Source organism: Mesocricetus auratus, unplaced genomic scaffold (assembly GCF_017639785.1).
Source record: "Mesocricetus auratus isolate SY011 unplaced genomic scaffold, BCM_Maur_2.0 Super-Scaffold_100676, whole genome shotgun sequence".
Lineage (NCBI taxonomy): Eukaryota > Metazoa > Chordata > Mammalia > Rodentia > Cricetidae > Mesocricetus > Mesocricetus auratus.
Window position 1 is genome coordinate 177305336 of NW_024429266.1, and position 14733 is coordinate 177320068.

At 50.3% G+C, this 14733-nt stretch overlaps 1 protein-coding gene across 2 annotated transcripts; it reads left to right on the forward strand.

Moving 5' to 3' along the window:
* The first annotated feature begins 1231 nt into the window (after positions 1-1231).
* On the forward strand, positions 1232-13897 carry Cxcl12 (C-X-C motif chemokine ligand 12). Of its 2 annotated transcripts, none has more exons than XM_005066089.4 (4): positions 1232-1391; positions 4149-4266; positions 6102-6188; positions 8722-9877. In XM_005066089.4, exons 1-4 carry the CDS (start codon positions 1331-1333, stop codon positions 8813-8815), a joined length of 360 nt encoding a protein of 119 aa, XP_005066146.1. In that variant the 5' UTR covers positions 1232-1330; the 3' UTR covers positions 8816-9877. The 2 variants fall into 2 exon arrangements, with proteins under 2 accessions (XP_005066146.1, XP_005066147.2); XM_005066090.4 differs by lacking the exon at positions 8722-9877 and adding an exon at positions 11227-13897 and having other exon boundaries at positions 1233-1391.
* The last annotated feature ends 836 nt before the right edge of the window (positions 13898-14733 follow it).

The window sequence follows — 14733 nt, forward strand, 5'->3', positions numbered from 1 at the left end:
CAGGTCCAACAGTCCTGACCACTCCTTCAAAAAGATGATCCCCGGATTGCCCCGATATACAAGGGAGACAACATACTCCCTTGAGTGGACGTGGTAACAGGATCCAAATCACTAAGAGGCTGTGTGGGAAAGGAGCTGACAGAATGGCCAGTACTGCCTGTGGCACAGGAAGGCCCAAAGGGTGCTCGCTGCCCTCAGCCTCTCGACGCCCAGGCTGGGGTCCATGTGTCCCCTTCGTGCCCCCCCCCCATCCACAGGCCCGGGTTGCTTTGGTTGACCGGCGTGGAGAACAACGGCCCTACCGGCAGGGCTGTACACCAATGGGTGTATTTATAAAGGCACCAATGTCCACCTCCGGGAGCACCGTCCTAGAGAGCAGGGCGGCAGGGAGATCTTTGGTCCTTTGGAGAACATTGGACTTTCTTCGGAAAGGCAGGAAGTACTGAGGTTTAAGAAGCTGTTTCCAGCTTCCATTAACCGAGCGCACATTAAAACCAAGTGCTAAGTGTGAGTCACGAAGTGTCACGGAGTGAGTCTTTTCAGTCAGCGGGGTGAAAGCTGTGATCATCCCCACTCCCCAGCCGACAGAACAGGGACACGGGAGGGCGGGAGACGGCAGAGAACCTTCACGTGTACTGAGAATCTCTGGGACAGCCTGTTGGTCTCTTTCCACAGCAGCACAGCTCTGCAGCAGAACGCGGCTTCCCAGAGTTTGGTAGTGAGATACTTTGCTTGGGAGTCCCAGGTATTCTAACTGCAGACCGGTCACTGTTCCCTGCGGCAAAGAGCCTGGGCGTGCGGTGGGTCAGCTTAAGGTCCTGGCACCAAAAACAGGATTCTGTAACAACTTTTGGATGGGGGGCCGGGGGTGGGCAACAGACCCTCGCGTCTGGAAGCGACTGTTTTGACTCACTGATGCTTATTTTGCCGCTTTCCCCTTCGACAGCCACAAGCCCTTAGTTTCTCCATCTGCATGATGTGAGCATTACGCTCTACAGCCCTGTCTTTTTGCGGTTCAGGTCCAAGCAGCTGGTCCAGGTTGGAGACTGGGAAGATCAAAGGTCCCATCACCCAGCGGGGCCGGGGACACCGAGGGCGCCAAAGGAGGTAGGAAGGACTGGAAGGGCGGCCTCTCCGCAGGGGATGCGCGTCAGAGACCCCCGCCACACTCCAGACCCGCCCCTTGGCGAGCGCCGCCCCGCCCCGCCTGCCTTTCGCCTCTAAAGCGCCCAGCGCGCGCCTCCCGCTGCCGCACTTTCACTCTCGGTCCACCTCGGTGTCCTCTCGCGGTCCAGCCCTGCAGCCTCCGGCGCGCCCTCCCGCCCACGCCATGGACGCCAAGGTCATCGCCGTGCTGGTCCTGGTGCTGGCCGCGCTCTGCATCAGTGACGGTAAGTGCAATCCGTGCCCGGGAAGGGCTGGCAGCTCTGCGCCGTGGCTCCCGCAGGTCCCGGGTTCCTGTGCCCGCGCCCGAGTCGCGGAGAAAGAACTCGGTTGGCGTCGGTCACCGCAAGCGAACTTGAGGCAGCCACTTTACAGGGCGCGCTCCCTCCAGGTGCCCTTTCCGGTGTCCCACGCACCGCACGGAGGTTTTCTACTGTATGAAGTGCGGCAGTAGGATCTAAAGAGGGCTGCAGGAGAGGATCGCTAGGATTGTTGGACAAGAGTGGGGCTAGCGTGGAATGGAAGCGTGGGCGGCGGTGTCCGGGGCTGCGGGCCCCCGAGCGCGCCAGCTGCACTCAGCTAGTGTCCACCCGCGCCCAGAAGTTTCCAGAGGCAAAGGGCAGTGCGGTCCGGGAGCTTACGGTGCGGGAGATCTGTTCGGTTGGTGCGTGTGTATGCAAACTCTTGACTGCCAGTCAAGTAGCTCAAAGTGCTTGGCTTGGCTATAGATACGGTGCAGCTGAGTTTCCTTCGTCCCCTCCGAGCGGAGAAGGTCCTCTTACAGCAAGCACCCTTAAGGGGCTCGGGGCCAGGCGCGGCGCAGCTCGGGCAGCGCTTCCACACAGTTCGTTGATCCGTAGCGACGCGGACCTGAGCAGGCGTCTCTTTCGCTGCCCCCTATTTTTCTCCCCGGGATCACTAGACAAAGGCACAGTAGTCACCCAAACCATGCACACCTCTCCCCAACCCCCAAACACACCTGCAGATGGACGCTTTTGTAGCCAGCCCCAGAGCCCTCTGCTCTGGAATGGGAGCTGCAGCCGAGCTCAGTCTCCCAGACCCAGGGTGGTGTCCCGTTTCACTGGGAAAAGGCTTTCATTTTGTTTTCTTTTTTGACACTGAAGAGAAAACTCTCTGCGCTGTTACCAGACACCACTGCTGCAAAACAAAACAAACCATTGCCTCTGAACACACAAAACAAAACCCTACCCGTCGGGCCCCTGCCTTCCTGGGCCGCGATGTTTCCTGACGAGAACTAAGGGACAGTCGGGGCTCTCGGTGAGGCTGCGAGCTGTACACCTCCCAAGTGCACCAGAGGTCTGGGTTCTCACCCAGTGAACAACGGGATACCAGTAGCTGTGGAACCTGCGTTCGGCTGAGTTTGGATGGAAAGGCTGGAAATGCTTGGGCGGGGAGAAATGCTCTCTAGAATCATAATGAGTTGCTGGTCAGAGTAGTAAAATCACGAATGGCAGGCAATTTAGATTTTTTTTCTCTGTTAATGAGACCGTCTGGGAGGTTGCAGCTTCCTTCCCACTGGCCCCACTATCCAGTCAGGGAGCGCGTTGATTTGGGCATTAAGAACAGCATGAGCTGGTGAAGTTACAAGTGTCACAGTTGGGACGTTGGGTGTGAGACGAATGCAGGAACCCAGGTCCTCAAGGCTGAAGTGCAGTTGTCAGAATAAGTGGGGTGCCTTACCCTCAGGCATATCGGACCCTAGGAAGAGCCCGATTGATCTCTCTACTATCCGGTGTCAGGATGGGACCCTGTTCTCTAGGCGGGAGCCAGTGCGTTGCCCAAATGAATTGTTCGCTTTACCTTCGATACCTATGTGTTCTCTGATCCTACACAGCCCCCAAGTTGCAGCCTGGCTAAACTTGCTGTGGTTCCTGTCTTTCCCAATCAGTTGATTTACTCAACGGGCCTAAGCACCCTAGGCTTCCCTGGACAAACCCAGGGCAGGAGGCTTTTCAGGCCTGATTAGAGAAGCCACATTAGCAGGAGATGTGCTCTGGCTCCCCGAATCGAACTCTCTAGGTCCCAAGTCCAGGGTGGCAGCAGAGCTGGATTGGACTTTGGCCTGTACTCAAAATTTGCTTTTTCTTTACTTTAGAGTCTAAAGGCACGCTCTTCCCAGGCCACACCGTCCCTTGACTAGATAATACCTGCAAAAAAGATAAGCCCATCATATATGAGATTTGACTGCCTTCTCCAGCTGCTTCCCAAAAGTACAGAACTTTAAGTACCCAGAAGTCCCCTGGAACTCTAAATAAGCAAACTTAAAATCCCTGCACTAACTATTCTCAGCCATACTTTTGAACTTTGGCAAAAAGGTCCATAAATTCAAACATTTGGGGGATATTAAATAGAGCTAGGATAAAATCCTAGGAGGGGGGCAGCTATGAATCTGGTCTCAGGGCTTTGCAATTCTAGACATAAAGGGTGGGTCTTAAGAGGACTTCTAAAGGAGCCCCTTGCTAATTTACACTAATGAGTGTCAATTATGGCATTTTGCAAATTGGTGAATTGGCAAACAAAGCTGGTAATAGGATCCAGGAGGCCTAGGCATCCAGGTACTGACCATAAAAGCCACATTTGCCTCCAGCCTTTGGGGGAAGCTGGATGGAAGGTAAATCCCAGGCCTCCCTTCTGAATTCTTTTGTGATTTCCAGGGCTTAGGGTGAGAGGGAGGAGGGAAAACTGCAGGTGGTAGGTGGCATCCCTCCCCAACTTCAGGCTGGGACCATAGGGAGGGAGCCTAGAACCTCCTCCACTTTCCCCAGGTCCTTTGGTCCTTTGTCCATAAGAAGCTGGGCCTAGTGGGCTCTCACTGTGTTCCCTAGGCAGTGCAAGAGTGCATCTGTAACCATTCCTGCTGTTGTTCCCCATTCTTCACTGGCCATCAGGGCACCAGCCTATCCCACAAGTCCCTGGCAACAGGTAGAGCGCTGAGCGGCCTTGTTCTCTCTCCACACCCTTAGGTAAGCCAGTCAGCCTGAGCTACAGATGCCCATGCCGGTTCTTCGAGAGCCATGTCTCCAGATCCAACGTCAAACATCTGAAAATCCTCAACACTCCGAACTGTGCCCTTCAGATTGTGTAAGTCTCAGGCATCATCCTCCAAAGGTGGGCGCAACAGAGAAAGCCTCAGCTTTGGCATAATTAGTGGCAGTTGCTACCACCATGCACACTCTGATATGCCATCAGACATGAGCTTCAAAGGCTACTTTTGTTCCCAGACCCCTGTTCCACTCAGTGTTTCTCCTTCTTTCCAAGCTGCTTCGTGCAGCACTGTGGGGCCGCCGCTGCACAGAAAAAGCCATCGACTTTACTGGGGTCAGCCTTCAACTAGCAACAGTCGTGTCTGTTGTGTCCTGACAGTTTCAAGTCTCTGAAGTCCAAACTTAACTGTTCCTCATACAGCAAAAAAGATCATGAGACTTGGCTGGCGTTGAAGTTGATTTTAATCATTTGCCGAAAAGTCAACATTTTAAGGTCACTTAGTTTTGGAGTTTTGGTTTTTGTTGTTGTTTTGCTCGATGCTGACAGCAACTGCCAACATTTGATTGAAAGTTGGGTGGGAAATAAGAAAAGCCCAAAGCATGTAAATGAGAGATGTAAAAGTCTCACTTAGCACTGGAGACTGACAGATGTGCCATGCCTAGTCTGCTCTCCCACACTGGAGGATGCTGACGGCTCTGTCTCCTAGGAGGGGTTCACATCCTCAGACGACTTAACACTAAAAATGGACTGAGGACTCCGTAGCTGGGATAAAGCTGTGCTGTTCCTTCTGAGGGCTTTCCCACCCAACGGAAACTGCTTAGGCGTTCTTTTTTTCATGAACATCTCTTCTAGCCTTCGATGCTGAGAATACATTAGTTACATGCAGTATGCTTTAGAGATCTGGATGATGATTTTTCCCCTATTTTGATTAAAATACAACACTCTTGAGAAAGGTATTTTAAAGATGATGAATTTAGTTTTGCCTAAGCCGTGCTGGTTCAGGCTTGGGAATGGCCCTTGAACCCACAGTGCCGAATACAACTATTGGGCTAGGGAGATGCTAAATTAATAAATGCTGTACCCAGATGGGTACTCCGTGTTCCCTATTTCAAGTCACACCCCTCTGCACGACTATTCAATTAATGGACAACCTGCTATTAGAGGTTTACCTGTCCCAGAACACTGAGCAGAGGTTAGTTTTCCCCAGAAACCATTCAATAACTGGAGAGGAGTATTTCTTGGAATTACCTGCAATCTAGGACTTCAATGGAAAATTTCCTGAAGACAAGTTCATCAGTTATCTCCCCATTAGGAAACTTTAGGGGTGCAAAGAAGAATATTGGGTCAACTTTAACCAAAAACAAGACCAGGGAGCATTCTGTGAACTTGAAATCCCCTCCAGCAAGCCCATGACAATTCAGCTATACTAGTCTCTGCCTGCCTGAGCTGTCCCATTTTTTACCTGCACTGTCCCTCCCCTCACTGAACAACTGCAGTCTTCCTCCTGAGCTACACTTAGATTGGTTCCTATGCTATCATGGCAATCCATCGAATTTTAAAAGCTACTTCTGGCACTTTCCAGAAGTTTCCAAGATGTTCCCCCATAAAGTCACTGCCGTTTGCCCCTTCTGCGTGGCTCTGTGAGCCTCCTGTGCCCACTCTTCCTTCACATCTGCTGGGTACTTGCTCTCCATCAGTGTTTGTGGTCTCTTCCCCGTGTCCCCTAGGAGCATCATTAGTGCACTCCTAACTCTGCGGCAGCGGTGGACCTGCCACACTTCAAGGGCCATGGGCAGCTTTCAAACCTGAGGCTTCCAGGGTAGCAGCAGGTCCTTCAGTGAGGAACCTAAGCTTGGGTGTGTCGGGTGAGTCCAGGCAATGCCTCCCTCCCACTCCTGTCTCCCACACAGTCTCCTCTTCTGTTCCTACAGCGCAAGGCTGAAGAGCAACAGCAGACAAGTGTGCATTGACCCGAAACTAAAGTGGATTCAGGAGTACCTGGAGAAAGCTCTTAACAAGTAAGCGCGGCAGCCCAAAGGACTTCCCAGTAGACCCCCGAGGAAGGCTGACATCCGTGGGAGATGAAGGGGCAGTGGTGGGGAGGAGGGCCTGAAACCTGGCCAGGTTGACCAGTGGGACAGCGCTGACCGGGGTCATGCTGAGGTTTGCCAGCACAAAGACACTCCACCATAGCACATGGTACGATATTGCAGCTTATATTCATCCATGCCCTCGTCCATGCACAATGGAGCTTTATAACTGGGGTTTTTCTAAGAAATTGTATTATCCTAACCAGTAAGCTTCATCTTCATCCTCTTCATCCTCATCCTCATTTTTTAAAAGCAGTGATTACTTCAAGGTCTGTATTCAGTTTGCTTTGGAGCTTCTCTTTTCACGGGGACCTCTGGGCACAGTTGCAGGGGGTGGCTTTGCAGGGAACCCTAGAAGAGTATAAAAGATTCCTCCGAGCTGGAGGAGCACTGCAGGGCTGGTCCTGCAGGGGGCGCCCCTCGACAGATGCCTTGCTGTGAGTTTCTCTCAGTTGAGGGCTGGGCAGAGGCTGTTGCCTTCACCTCTGTTTTCCAGTTCAGTGACTGGACCTGGGTACAGACAGAAAGCTTCCTGTAGACGTTATCCCCGGGGTCTGTGCTCAGAGGTCCTTTCCTAGCAGTCCCCGCTCTCTGCTTGCCTCCAAAAGCATGCTTCATCTGACTTCCGCTTCTCGCCACTCTGTCCTGATGGACCAATGCTGCATCAGAAGAGAGGAATTAGGGGTACTCCCCTCTCCCTTCTCTGTACTCTCCTCTCACTTGGGCCCTCTGTGAGATTTCTCTTTGGCCTCCTGCAGAGTGGAGCCAGCCTCCCCTGGATAATGTGAGAACATGCCTTTTTTTACCCAGAAACACAAGTCTGAAGAGTAGTTATAATCAAAAATTTAAATTTGGGAACTTATTTTGAGTAATTTGATTTTTCTAATTGCCTGTAAGGCTTATTTATATACACCATGGTGGCTCCATGGGCTCTGAGTTTTCGAATATCAGAGATGAAAAAATAATAATAACGAGCAAGCCAGAATCTTGCCATGAAGTCACAGTGGGGATTTCGGGTTCCAATCAGAAATAGAGACAAGATAAAACTTGGATACATACTTATGATCACAGATGGCCCTGGTGGTTTTGGTGACTATTTGCAAGGCATTTTTTACATATATTTTTGTGCACTTTTTATGTTTCTTTGAAAAACAAATGTATTTCAGAATATATTTGTAGTCAATTCATATATTTGAAGTTGAGCCATAGTAATGTCAGTAGATAATCTCTATGATCTCAAACTACTGGCAATTTGTAAAAAAATATATATATATGACATAGAAATGTATTGCAGCTTTCCAATGTCAGCCACAGTGTATTTTCCACTTGTACTGAAATTGTATCAACTGTGACACTATATGCACTAGCAATAAAATGCTAACTGTTTCATGCTGTAAACCTCCTACTGTATGTGGGAATTTATTTACCTGAGATAAAGTCCATTAGATGCTAGATGGAGTGTGTATACATTTCTGAAGACTCCAGACGCAAGCCGACCTGCCAGCCAGGTGCTGTGATTGCCCCTGCAGAATGTGGGTGAGCGGCAACACCAGGCAGGATTGTCTCTCGTGAGCAGGTCGAGTCTGCAACGACAGCTTTGGTGTATTTTTTTAATCCAACGGAAGTAGAACTCTAGTTTCCTGGTGAATAATACCTGACTCACTAATTTCTCCTCCTCCCCCTCCTCCTGGTTCTAACATCCTCATGTAATCCCCAGACTCAACTCCAGTAATATCAAGCTTTCCTAGTTTCCCATGTAAAACTCCCATGACTCCAGTCCATGTTAATATCAAGCTTTTGTGGGAACAGGTGGCCTCACCCCATAAATCATTAAATACCATTCAGCTTGAATAATTTTAATGTGACAGTCACAAACCAGTTGCTCTAATAAAACTCTGCTAACCATCTCTCTCCCTAGCTCTCTAGAACAATCTCAGTTATCCCTGGGGATGCTCCCCAGCATCCAGAAAAGAGAGGTGGGATCAATCATGCTGGCTTTCCTAGCCTCTCCTGGAGGGCTGCCCGAGCCTGGGGCCTCCAGCCTCCAGTGCTTTGTTTCATTTGAAATGCAGATTTGTAGAGAAGGCAGAGTTCACCTCTGCATCGAAAAGGAAGGCAGCCCTGGGCTTCCTCCACACCCTCTGAGATGTACATTCCTGCCTCAGGGTGAGCGATGGCTGGGGTGGTAAGAACCAGGACCGGCCTGGCATGGCAAACTGGCAGTCACTGGCAGCAGATCTGGGGTTATAGGGGTTAAGTCAGCCTGTTTAACTTTTGGGTGGTGGGAAATGTCTAGTTTACTTTAATAAATTGCTTATGAACCTCATTTTGCCAAGGGGCCTCCAGGCCTCCAACTGAAGACAGTTACATTGGCTCACGAGGCAATGTTAAATATTGTGGGAACTGAAAAGCACTCCTGTGTGTTGCAATGTGATTAATGGTTCTACTAATTTTATCTAAGGGGGCGCAGAGAAGAAAAAGTGGGGAAAAGAGAAAAGATAGGAAAAAAGAAGCGACAGAAGAAGAGAAAGGCTGCCCAGAAAAGGAAAAACTAGTTACCTGCTTCCTGCAGATGGACCGCAGCGCATTCTGCTATGGCGCTTTGTAACTCGCCCTTCCCTCTTCGGGCGCAGACCCCACACCCCGGGCAGAGGCTCACACTTGATGGTAAACTTCCCTCTCCCCAGGGCAGACCCTCACACTCTGGACAGGTGCTCAGACCTCCCTGCCCTGGTGGCCTCACCAGCTGCTGTATTTATGTGCTTCTTAAGGCCCTGCTCTGTCGGCTCAGCTTTGAAGAAAGTAGATTTGCACTGGGGCTGGGTTGCAGGCTAAACCACAGAGGATCTGCCCAGCCTAGCAGCATTGCCCCGAGCTGAGCCCCTGGCCAGGAGTTCCCAAGGCTCACACCCAGAAAGTCTACAATCCTATGAAGGCCAGGGTTGTCTGCTTAGCCAGGAAAGGGCACAAATGCCTTCCCCTCAGCCACACTGCCCCTTGTGGCCTTCTCACGACTTGAGGTGATGAGTGACTTGCTCTCAGGCTCACCACAAGCTTTCCCAAGTACCTGCAGCCTGGGAAGGAACTTCAGCTTTGCTCCCCTGACTGTGTGAGCAGCTTTGCCCACAAGGGTTTCCACAGACTTTTGGGTGAGCAGGAGGAATGATGAATTCTCAGAAAACATTTGTGAGCTGCTTCTCAGGGAGTCTTTTCTTTGGACAACTTTAGAGTCTTTAAACGGGTCCCTCTTGGGAAGGACAGATGTGTTCTGGAACTTACTGAAGGGCCAGCAGCTTCAGGGACTTTTAGTTTGTCCTTTTGATCCCAGCAGCCCTGGGATGGTATGCTATCTGGGCACAGCTGCCCAGCCTTAACTCCTGAGAGATGTCTGCCTTCAGTGAATTGGGTTAAAGTTCTAGAACATTCTATTATCCCACCCCACCCTCGCCTGGCGATTTATGTCTGGGTTGTTTTGTTGTTGTTTTTGTTTTTGCTTTTTTTTTTCCAGTTTGGATTGGAAGGACAGAGGATTTTAGTAGTGTTGTTTTGAAAGATGACTCTTTGAGTCTCTTGTGTCTCCTCTTCACCTTGTGTAAACTCACATACCTTGTACTCCAGACCTCTGAGTATAACTTCTGTACCTAGAGCAGAAAAAAGATGAAGATGAAGCAAGTAGATGGCAAAGGAAGGAAGCCTGGGGGCCCCGTGTGTCACACTCTCTTGAGTCCCTAAGTTCTGTGTCCCTTGATGTGCTCCTTATGGTTCCAGCACGAAGCCCTTCATGGTTCTTGCTAGGGAGCTTTAGGGAAGACCTCTGTTACCAGCCGTTACCCTTCATCTGGACAGCTCAGCCAGCCCATATCCTCTCCTCAGATCTGAGGATGGCAAGCTGGACTATGGGTGGGCACCTCTTCAGGCCCAGGGTCACTGCCTGATCCTTCTTGAGGTAGCAGCTGCAGTCTAGGGGCAGAGTGGCTTCAGCTGGGGCTTTCACACTATTACTAAAACACCTTTGAAGGCAGATCTGTGCCCAAGCCACAGCTCTGCTTAGAAAGGGATGCCTAGCCCCTCCAGGACTCTGGGAAGAACTGTTGCCCCCTAGCAACCAAAGGTCAAATTGAGGCTGCCCTGAGGTGGAAGACCACTTTTGAAAACGCCCATGGACTCTGCCTCCTGCCATCCATCTCCAAGTCATAGAGGAGCTGGCGGCAGAGGCTGAGAGAGTAGACTGTCTCTTAGGAACCATAACAAGTTCTACTTGTCTTTATGTGGCTCCTGGGGACCCCTCTGTGCTTATGTGACTCATGAAACCCTTATGATGGGCAACCCCAGCCTGCTGTACAGTCACTATGGAAATGTCCACGAAGCTGATTTCATCTTGTGATAGGTTGAAGTAGGATGTGTTCCTGAAAGTTCACAGGCAGGTGAGAGGGATGGTCCTTACACTGTCCCACACAAATGCCTTCTGGGAGGACATGCAGCCCAGAGACCATCTCCTGAGTGCCAAGTCCTTCTTGTGACATGGTACCAATCAAGAGATTTCAAGGAAAAATTAGTTTGATGGAAGCTGTGGGAAGTGCCTCTTGGAGTTCTGAGGCCTGGGGATGCCCAGGACACAGAGCGCCTGCTGTCACTGAGGTGGATGCCTAGCCTCAGCGTCAGTGTCCTGAGGTTAAGGCAGTGTGCCTTGTCCTGTGCTCCTGGTACCATCATGCTCCTATGCCAGTATGTTCGTGCCTTATCATGTGCTTGCCATGTTCATCTGTCTTCTGTGCTTACCACCGTCATCCAGACCCTGAGCGCGCCCTTCCCTGCCTTCCCACTCTCTCCAGCCTCGGAAGGAAGACACTTGGCAGCAAGCTGAGACAAGGGGTGGGGCCTGTGGCTCCTGCCCGGCCTCGCAGCATCCCAGGCACGTGGTGGTGAGCATCTACCTTAATGGTGTCTCCTCTGTTCTTGTCAACAGGAGGCTCAAGATGTGAGAGGCGTGGGTCAGACGCCTGAGGAACTTACAGAAGGACCCTAGGTCTGAAGTCAGTGTTAGGGAAGGGCCCACAGCCTCTTCCTCTGCTCCCGAGCAGGGCTGAAGCCATTTCCAAGGGACTTGCTTTGCACAATTTGCTGTATTTTCACCATTTGATTATGTAGCAAGATACATGGTGTTTATTTTTCATTTAGTCTGATTGTCCAATGTCATTGGTGAAAGGCCAAAGCCACTATATTATCTCCTTTGTTATAGCATCTTTGCCATGGAGGACCTTCTCTGAGTATGGGCTTCCCAGGTTTGTCTCTGAGTTGAGACTGGAGGCACACCCTTTTTCTTAATGGGAACTGGGTGTCCCCACCCCAAGGACTGCAGAGCTTTCCCAAACTGAGGCAGGAGAGTGAGGCCAGGGGAGAGTGAGAGCCACCCTCAACCCACGCTGTCCTATTCATCCATCATGCTCATCATTCTCCTCACCCATCGCCATGTGTCTCCGAGACTGTCTCCATGAGCCTGAGAAAGAACTCTCCCAAGATGAAATCTTTGGTTCAAATGGGACAGCAAGAAAGAAAGGAGAATGTCTGGTGTTCCCCAAAAACCCTGTGCACATGTATGTCTTGTTTGGAGTAGTGTCTGTTCATCCCCCTGCTTTTGTTCAAAGTCCATGTCCTCATCCACGGCCAATGTCTCGTTCATGTGTGCACTGTGTCTAATCCAAATGCAAAGGCTGAGTATGAGAAGCTGGCCCTGGGGTCCAGGCTGTGGTCCCGGAGGATGCAGGCACCCTTGCTTTCCTCACTCCTCACAGGGCTACTTAGGACACACAAAGCCAAAGAAAAGTGGTTTGCACCAGCACTTAGCACTGAGCACTGTCAATGTTTCCATAACTGTCGTCTTAAAACTGTGGTGTTGTCTTCTGGTATTCTATTGAGGAATAACAGTTCTCAATTCCTTCCAATTATTTTTAAAGTCAATGAATCAAAGAATCAACCCTAGATTGATTTCCTCACTTCGGGCAGTGCTGCCATCCCTTGCTTTAGTCACAGGACGTCTTTGCTGTCACTGATGGATCACATTGTGTCCCTTTGCTTGGGACAGGTGGGCTTGAGGCTGCTGCTTAAAGTGCGGCCCTGGGAGTGTTTTGTCCTCTGCAGCTTTTATGCAGCCGAGCTCACTAAAGCACAGTAAGTGCCTCCAGTTCTTCAATGGAAAGGATGCAGGAAGAAGAGATAGGGAACGGGGCCACCCAAGTAAGATGGAGTGAGCTACAGTGAGGGAATTATCAAAAACAGGTGCTTAAGAGGGACTAATCTGTAGAATTGTTACGTTAGCAATGCATGTGGGGGAGGGCATTTCTATAAATAGTCCTTTAAATTGGCTCCACAGAAGGAAACCCCATCCAGCAAGATTTTATCAAATTGGAACAAAAACTAAAATACCGGTTAGGATGTGGGGCATGTGGGCTAGTTGCAGCTCTGGATCATCACAGGGATACAGATTGTTTTGAGTCCCCTTGAGATGAACATTCCATGCGGCTGGACTAGATACCACACAACTGCAATGTTAGTGCAGCAGCCCCTTTGCGTCCAACCCAAGGTTTTAGGGGCGCTGCCTGGGGACAAGTACAGCCCTCCATCCTCACCATCGTTATTGGTCCTTTCAATGTCTCCTCCACGGGGTAAAGGATGAAGGTAGAAACTGTAGGGAGACTTATTTGTGTATCAATTCCTCTGCTAACCACCAGTTTCTGAATGGAGACAGCCTGCCTAAAGCCAATATGCATTTAAATAGCACATTTACATAAGAAAAATCTCCCCCGCCCACCCTAGTCTCCCATCCCTTTGCTTTCAAAAACAAACCCCGCACTTCAGTGAACTGTTGCTGACTAGAGACACCTAGCTGCCCCCTGCCCCTTCTTCCCTTGGGCTCCCAGTAACCTGGCAGGCGCCAGCCCTCCATCAGCAGCCTTTGCATCTGGATAGGGAAAGGGGGTTGGAGACTTACAGTCTGCTTTGTGCTGAGACCCGGATTTGTGCCTTGTGCTGTTTACACTGTGCTGCTAGCTCCTGAGGGCAATGGGTCACTAGCAAGGAAGAGCAGCAGAACCCCCTGGTTCATTGCCTGTTCAGCTCTGAGGGTCCCGAGAGCAAAAGGTTGCTTTCTTCCTTGGGCCTCTCCAGTGGGTTATGTTTATCTCCTCACAGGGGCCTTCCCCCTTCCCCGGTAATGTATCAGTTTCTAGCTGGATGAGAACTGGGGAGCGTTCCCTTACACAGCTTCCCTGGTCCATCTTAAGGTAATCTCATTTCTCAAAATGTTCCATAGAAACCTCAAAATTCCCCCAGGAGACGCTGGTCATTGCCAAGTTCACAAAACCAGCCCGCAGAGTCATTGCCAGCCTCAATGGTCTGAGCAGCGATGGGTTCAGTGTTGTGTGTGGTGAATACTGTATTTTGTTTCAGTTCTGTCTCCCAGATAATGTGAAAATGGTCCAGGAGAAGGCAGCTTCCTGTATGCAGTGTGTGCTTTTTTTTAATCTCATCTTTAATATATGACAGTTATTTGAGAAGCCATTTCTACTTTGAAGTCGTATCAATGAAAATGATGTATCTTCACCTACAATTTTCCTAATAAAGATCTATATTCAAATACAGCTGCCAAGAATTTACAGTGAATGTTACCATGTGGAATTCTCCATGCCTAGTTTTTGCCCCCTCAAACCTGACCCTAGGGTGCCATGCAGTCTTAGCTGAAGAGTTTAGCAGGCAACAGGACCTGGTCATACTTCTCGGTCTAACTGAAAGTGCCGGACAGTCTCTACAGGGACGGGCTCCCTTTTCTCCAGAGGACCTGGATTGCTCCTTGGAGGCCAGCCTGTTGTGCCCTGTACAAGCAATGGCTTAGTGTGAAGTCACAGAGTTTGTTGGGGAGGAAGGCCCACCCTGCACACATAGGCCATGGTAGAAAGCAAGAGAGGGAGGACTCTGTTCCCGTGACACAGCTGAAAACCACAGCATTCTGCACGCTCCTACTCTGGGTAAGGGAGCTAATGGAAGCCAAAGGCTGATTTGCTCACTGATGCAGGCCTGCTTCCTCCACAGAGCCCTTGCTTCATACGGTTTGGTCTTCAAATTCTCTCTAGTCTGCATTCAGTCATTTTGTAAAGGAGGCCAGCACTGAGCTCCAAATGTCCAAGTGTACTATGTTAGTAACCCAGATGTCACCACATCACCTCCATACTAGCAAATTCCCCATTACTTGCAGGGTAGTTATCGTGTGAGCTCTAAGTTGCGTACTACATAGGAGAATAAGAATGTTGGCGGCCGGGGGAGAGGCAGTGTGAGATTGGGACCACATGGGTGTGAAGATAAAATGAATGGACAAGAGCTTGAATTCCTTTCTCTCTTTGCCCATCTCCTGGCTTGAGCCATGCACTTACTCTGGGGGTCTCAGTCATTTGCCTCCAAGAATAGAGAGTTGGACTGGGAG

Coding starts and splice junctions, on each gene's coding strand:
- Cxcl12 (XM_005066089.4), top strand. CDS start 1,331: ATGGACGCCAAGGTCATCGCCGTGCTGGTCCTGGTGCTGGCCGCGCTC. Junction 4,267..6,101: donor AACTGTGCCCTTCAGATTGT/GTAAGTCTCAGG, acceptor CTGTTCCTACAG/CGCAAGGCTGAAGAGCAACA. Junction 6,189..8,721: donor CTGGAGAAAGCTCTTAACAA/GTAAGCGCGGCA, acceptor ATTTTATCTAAG/GGGGCGCAGAGAAGAAAAAG.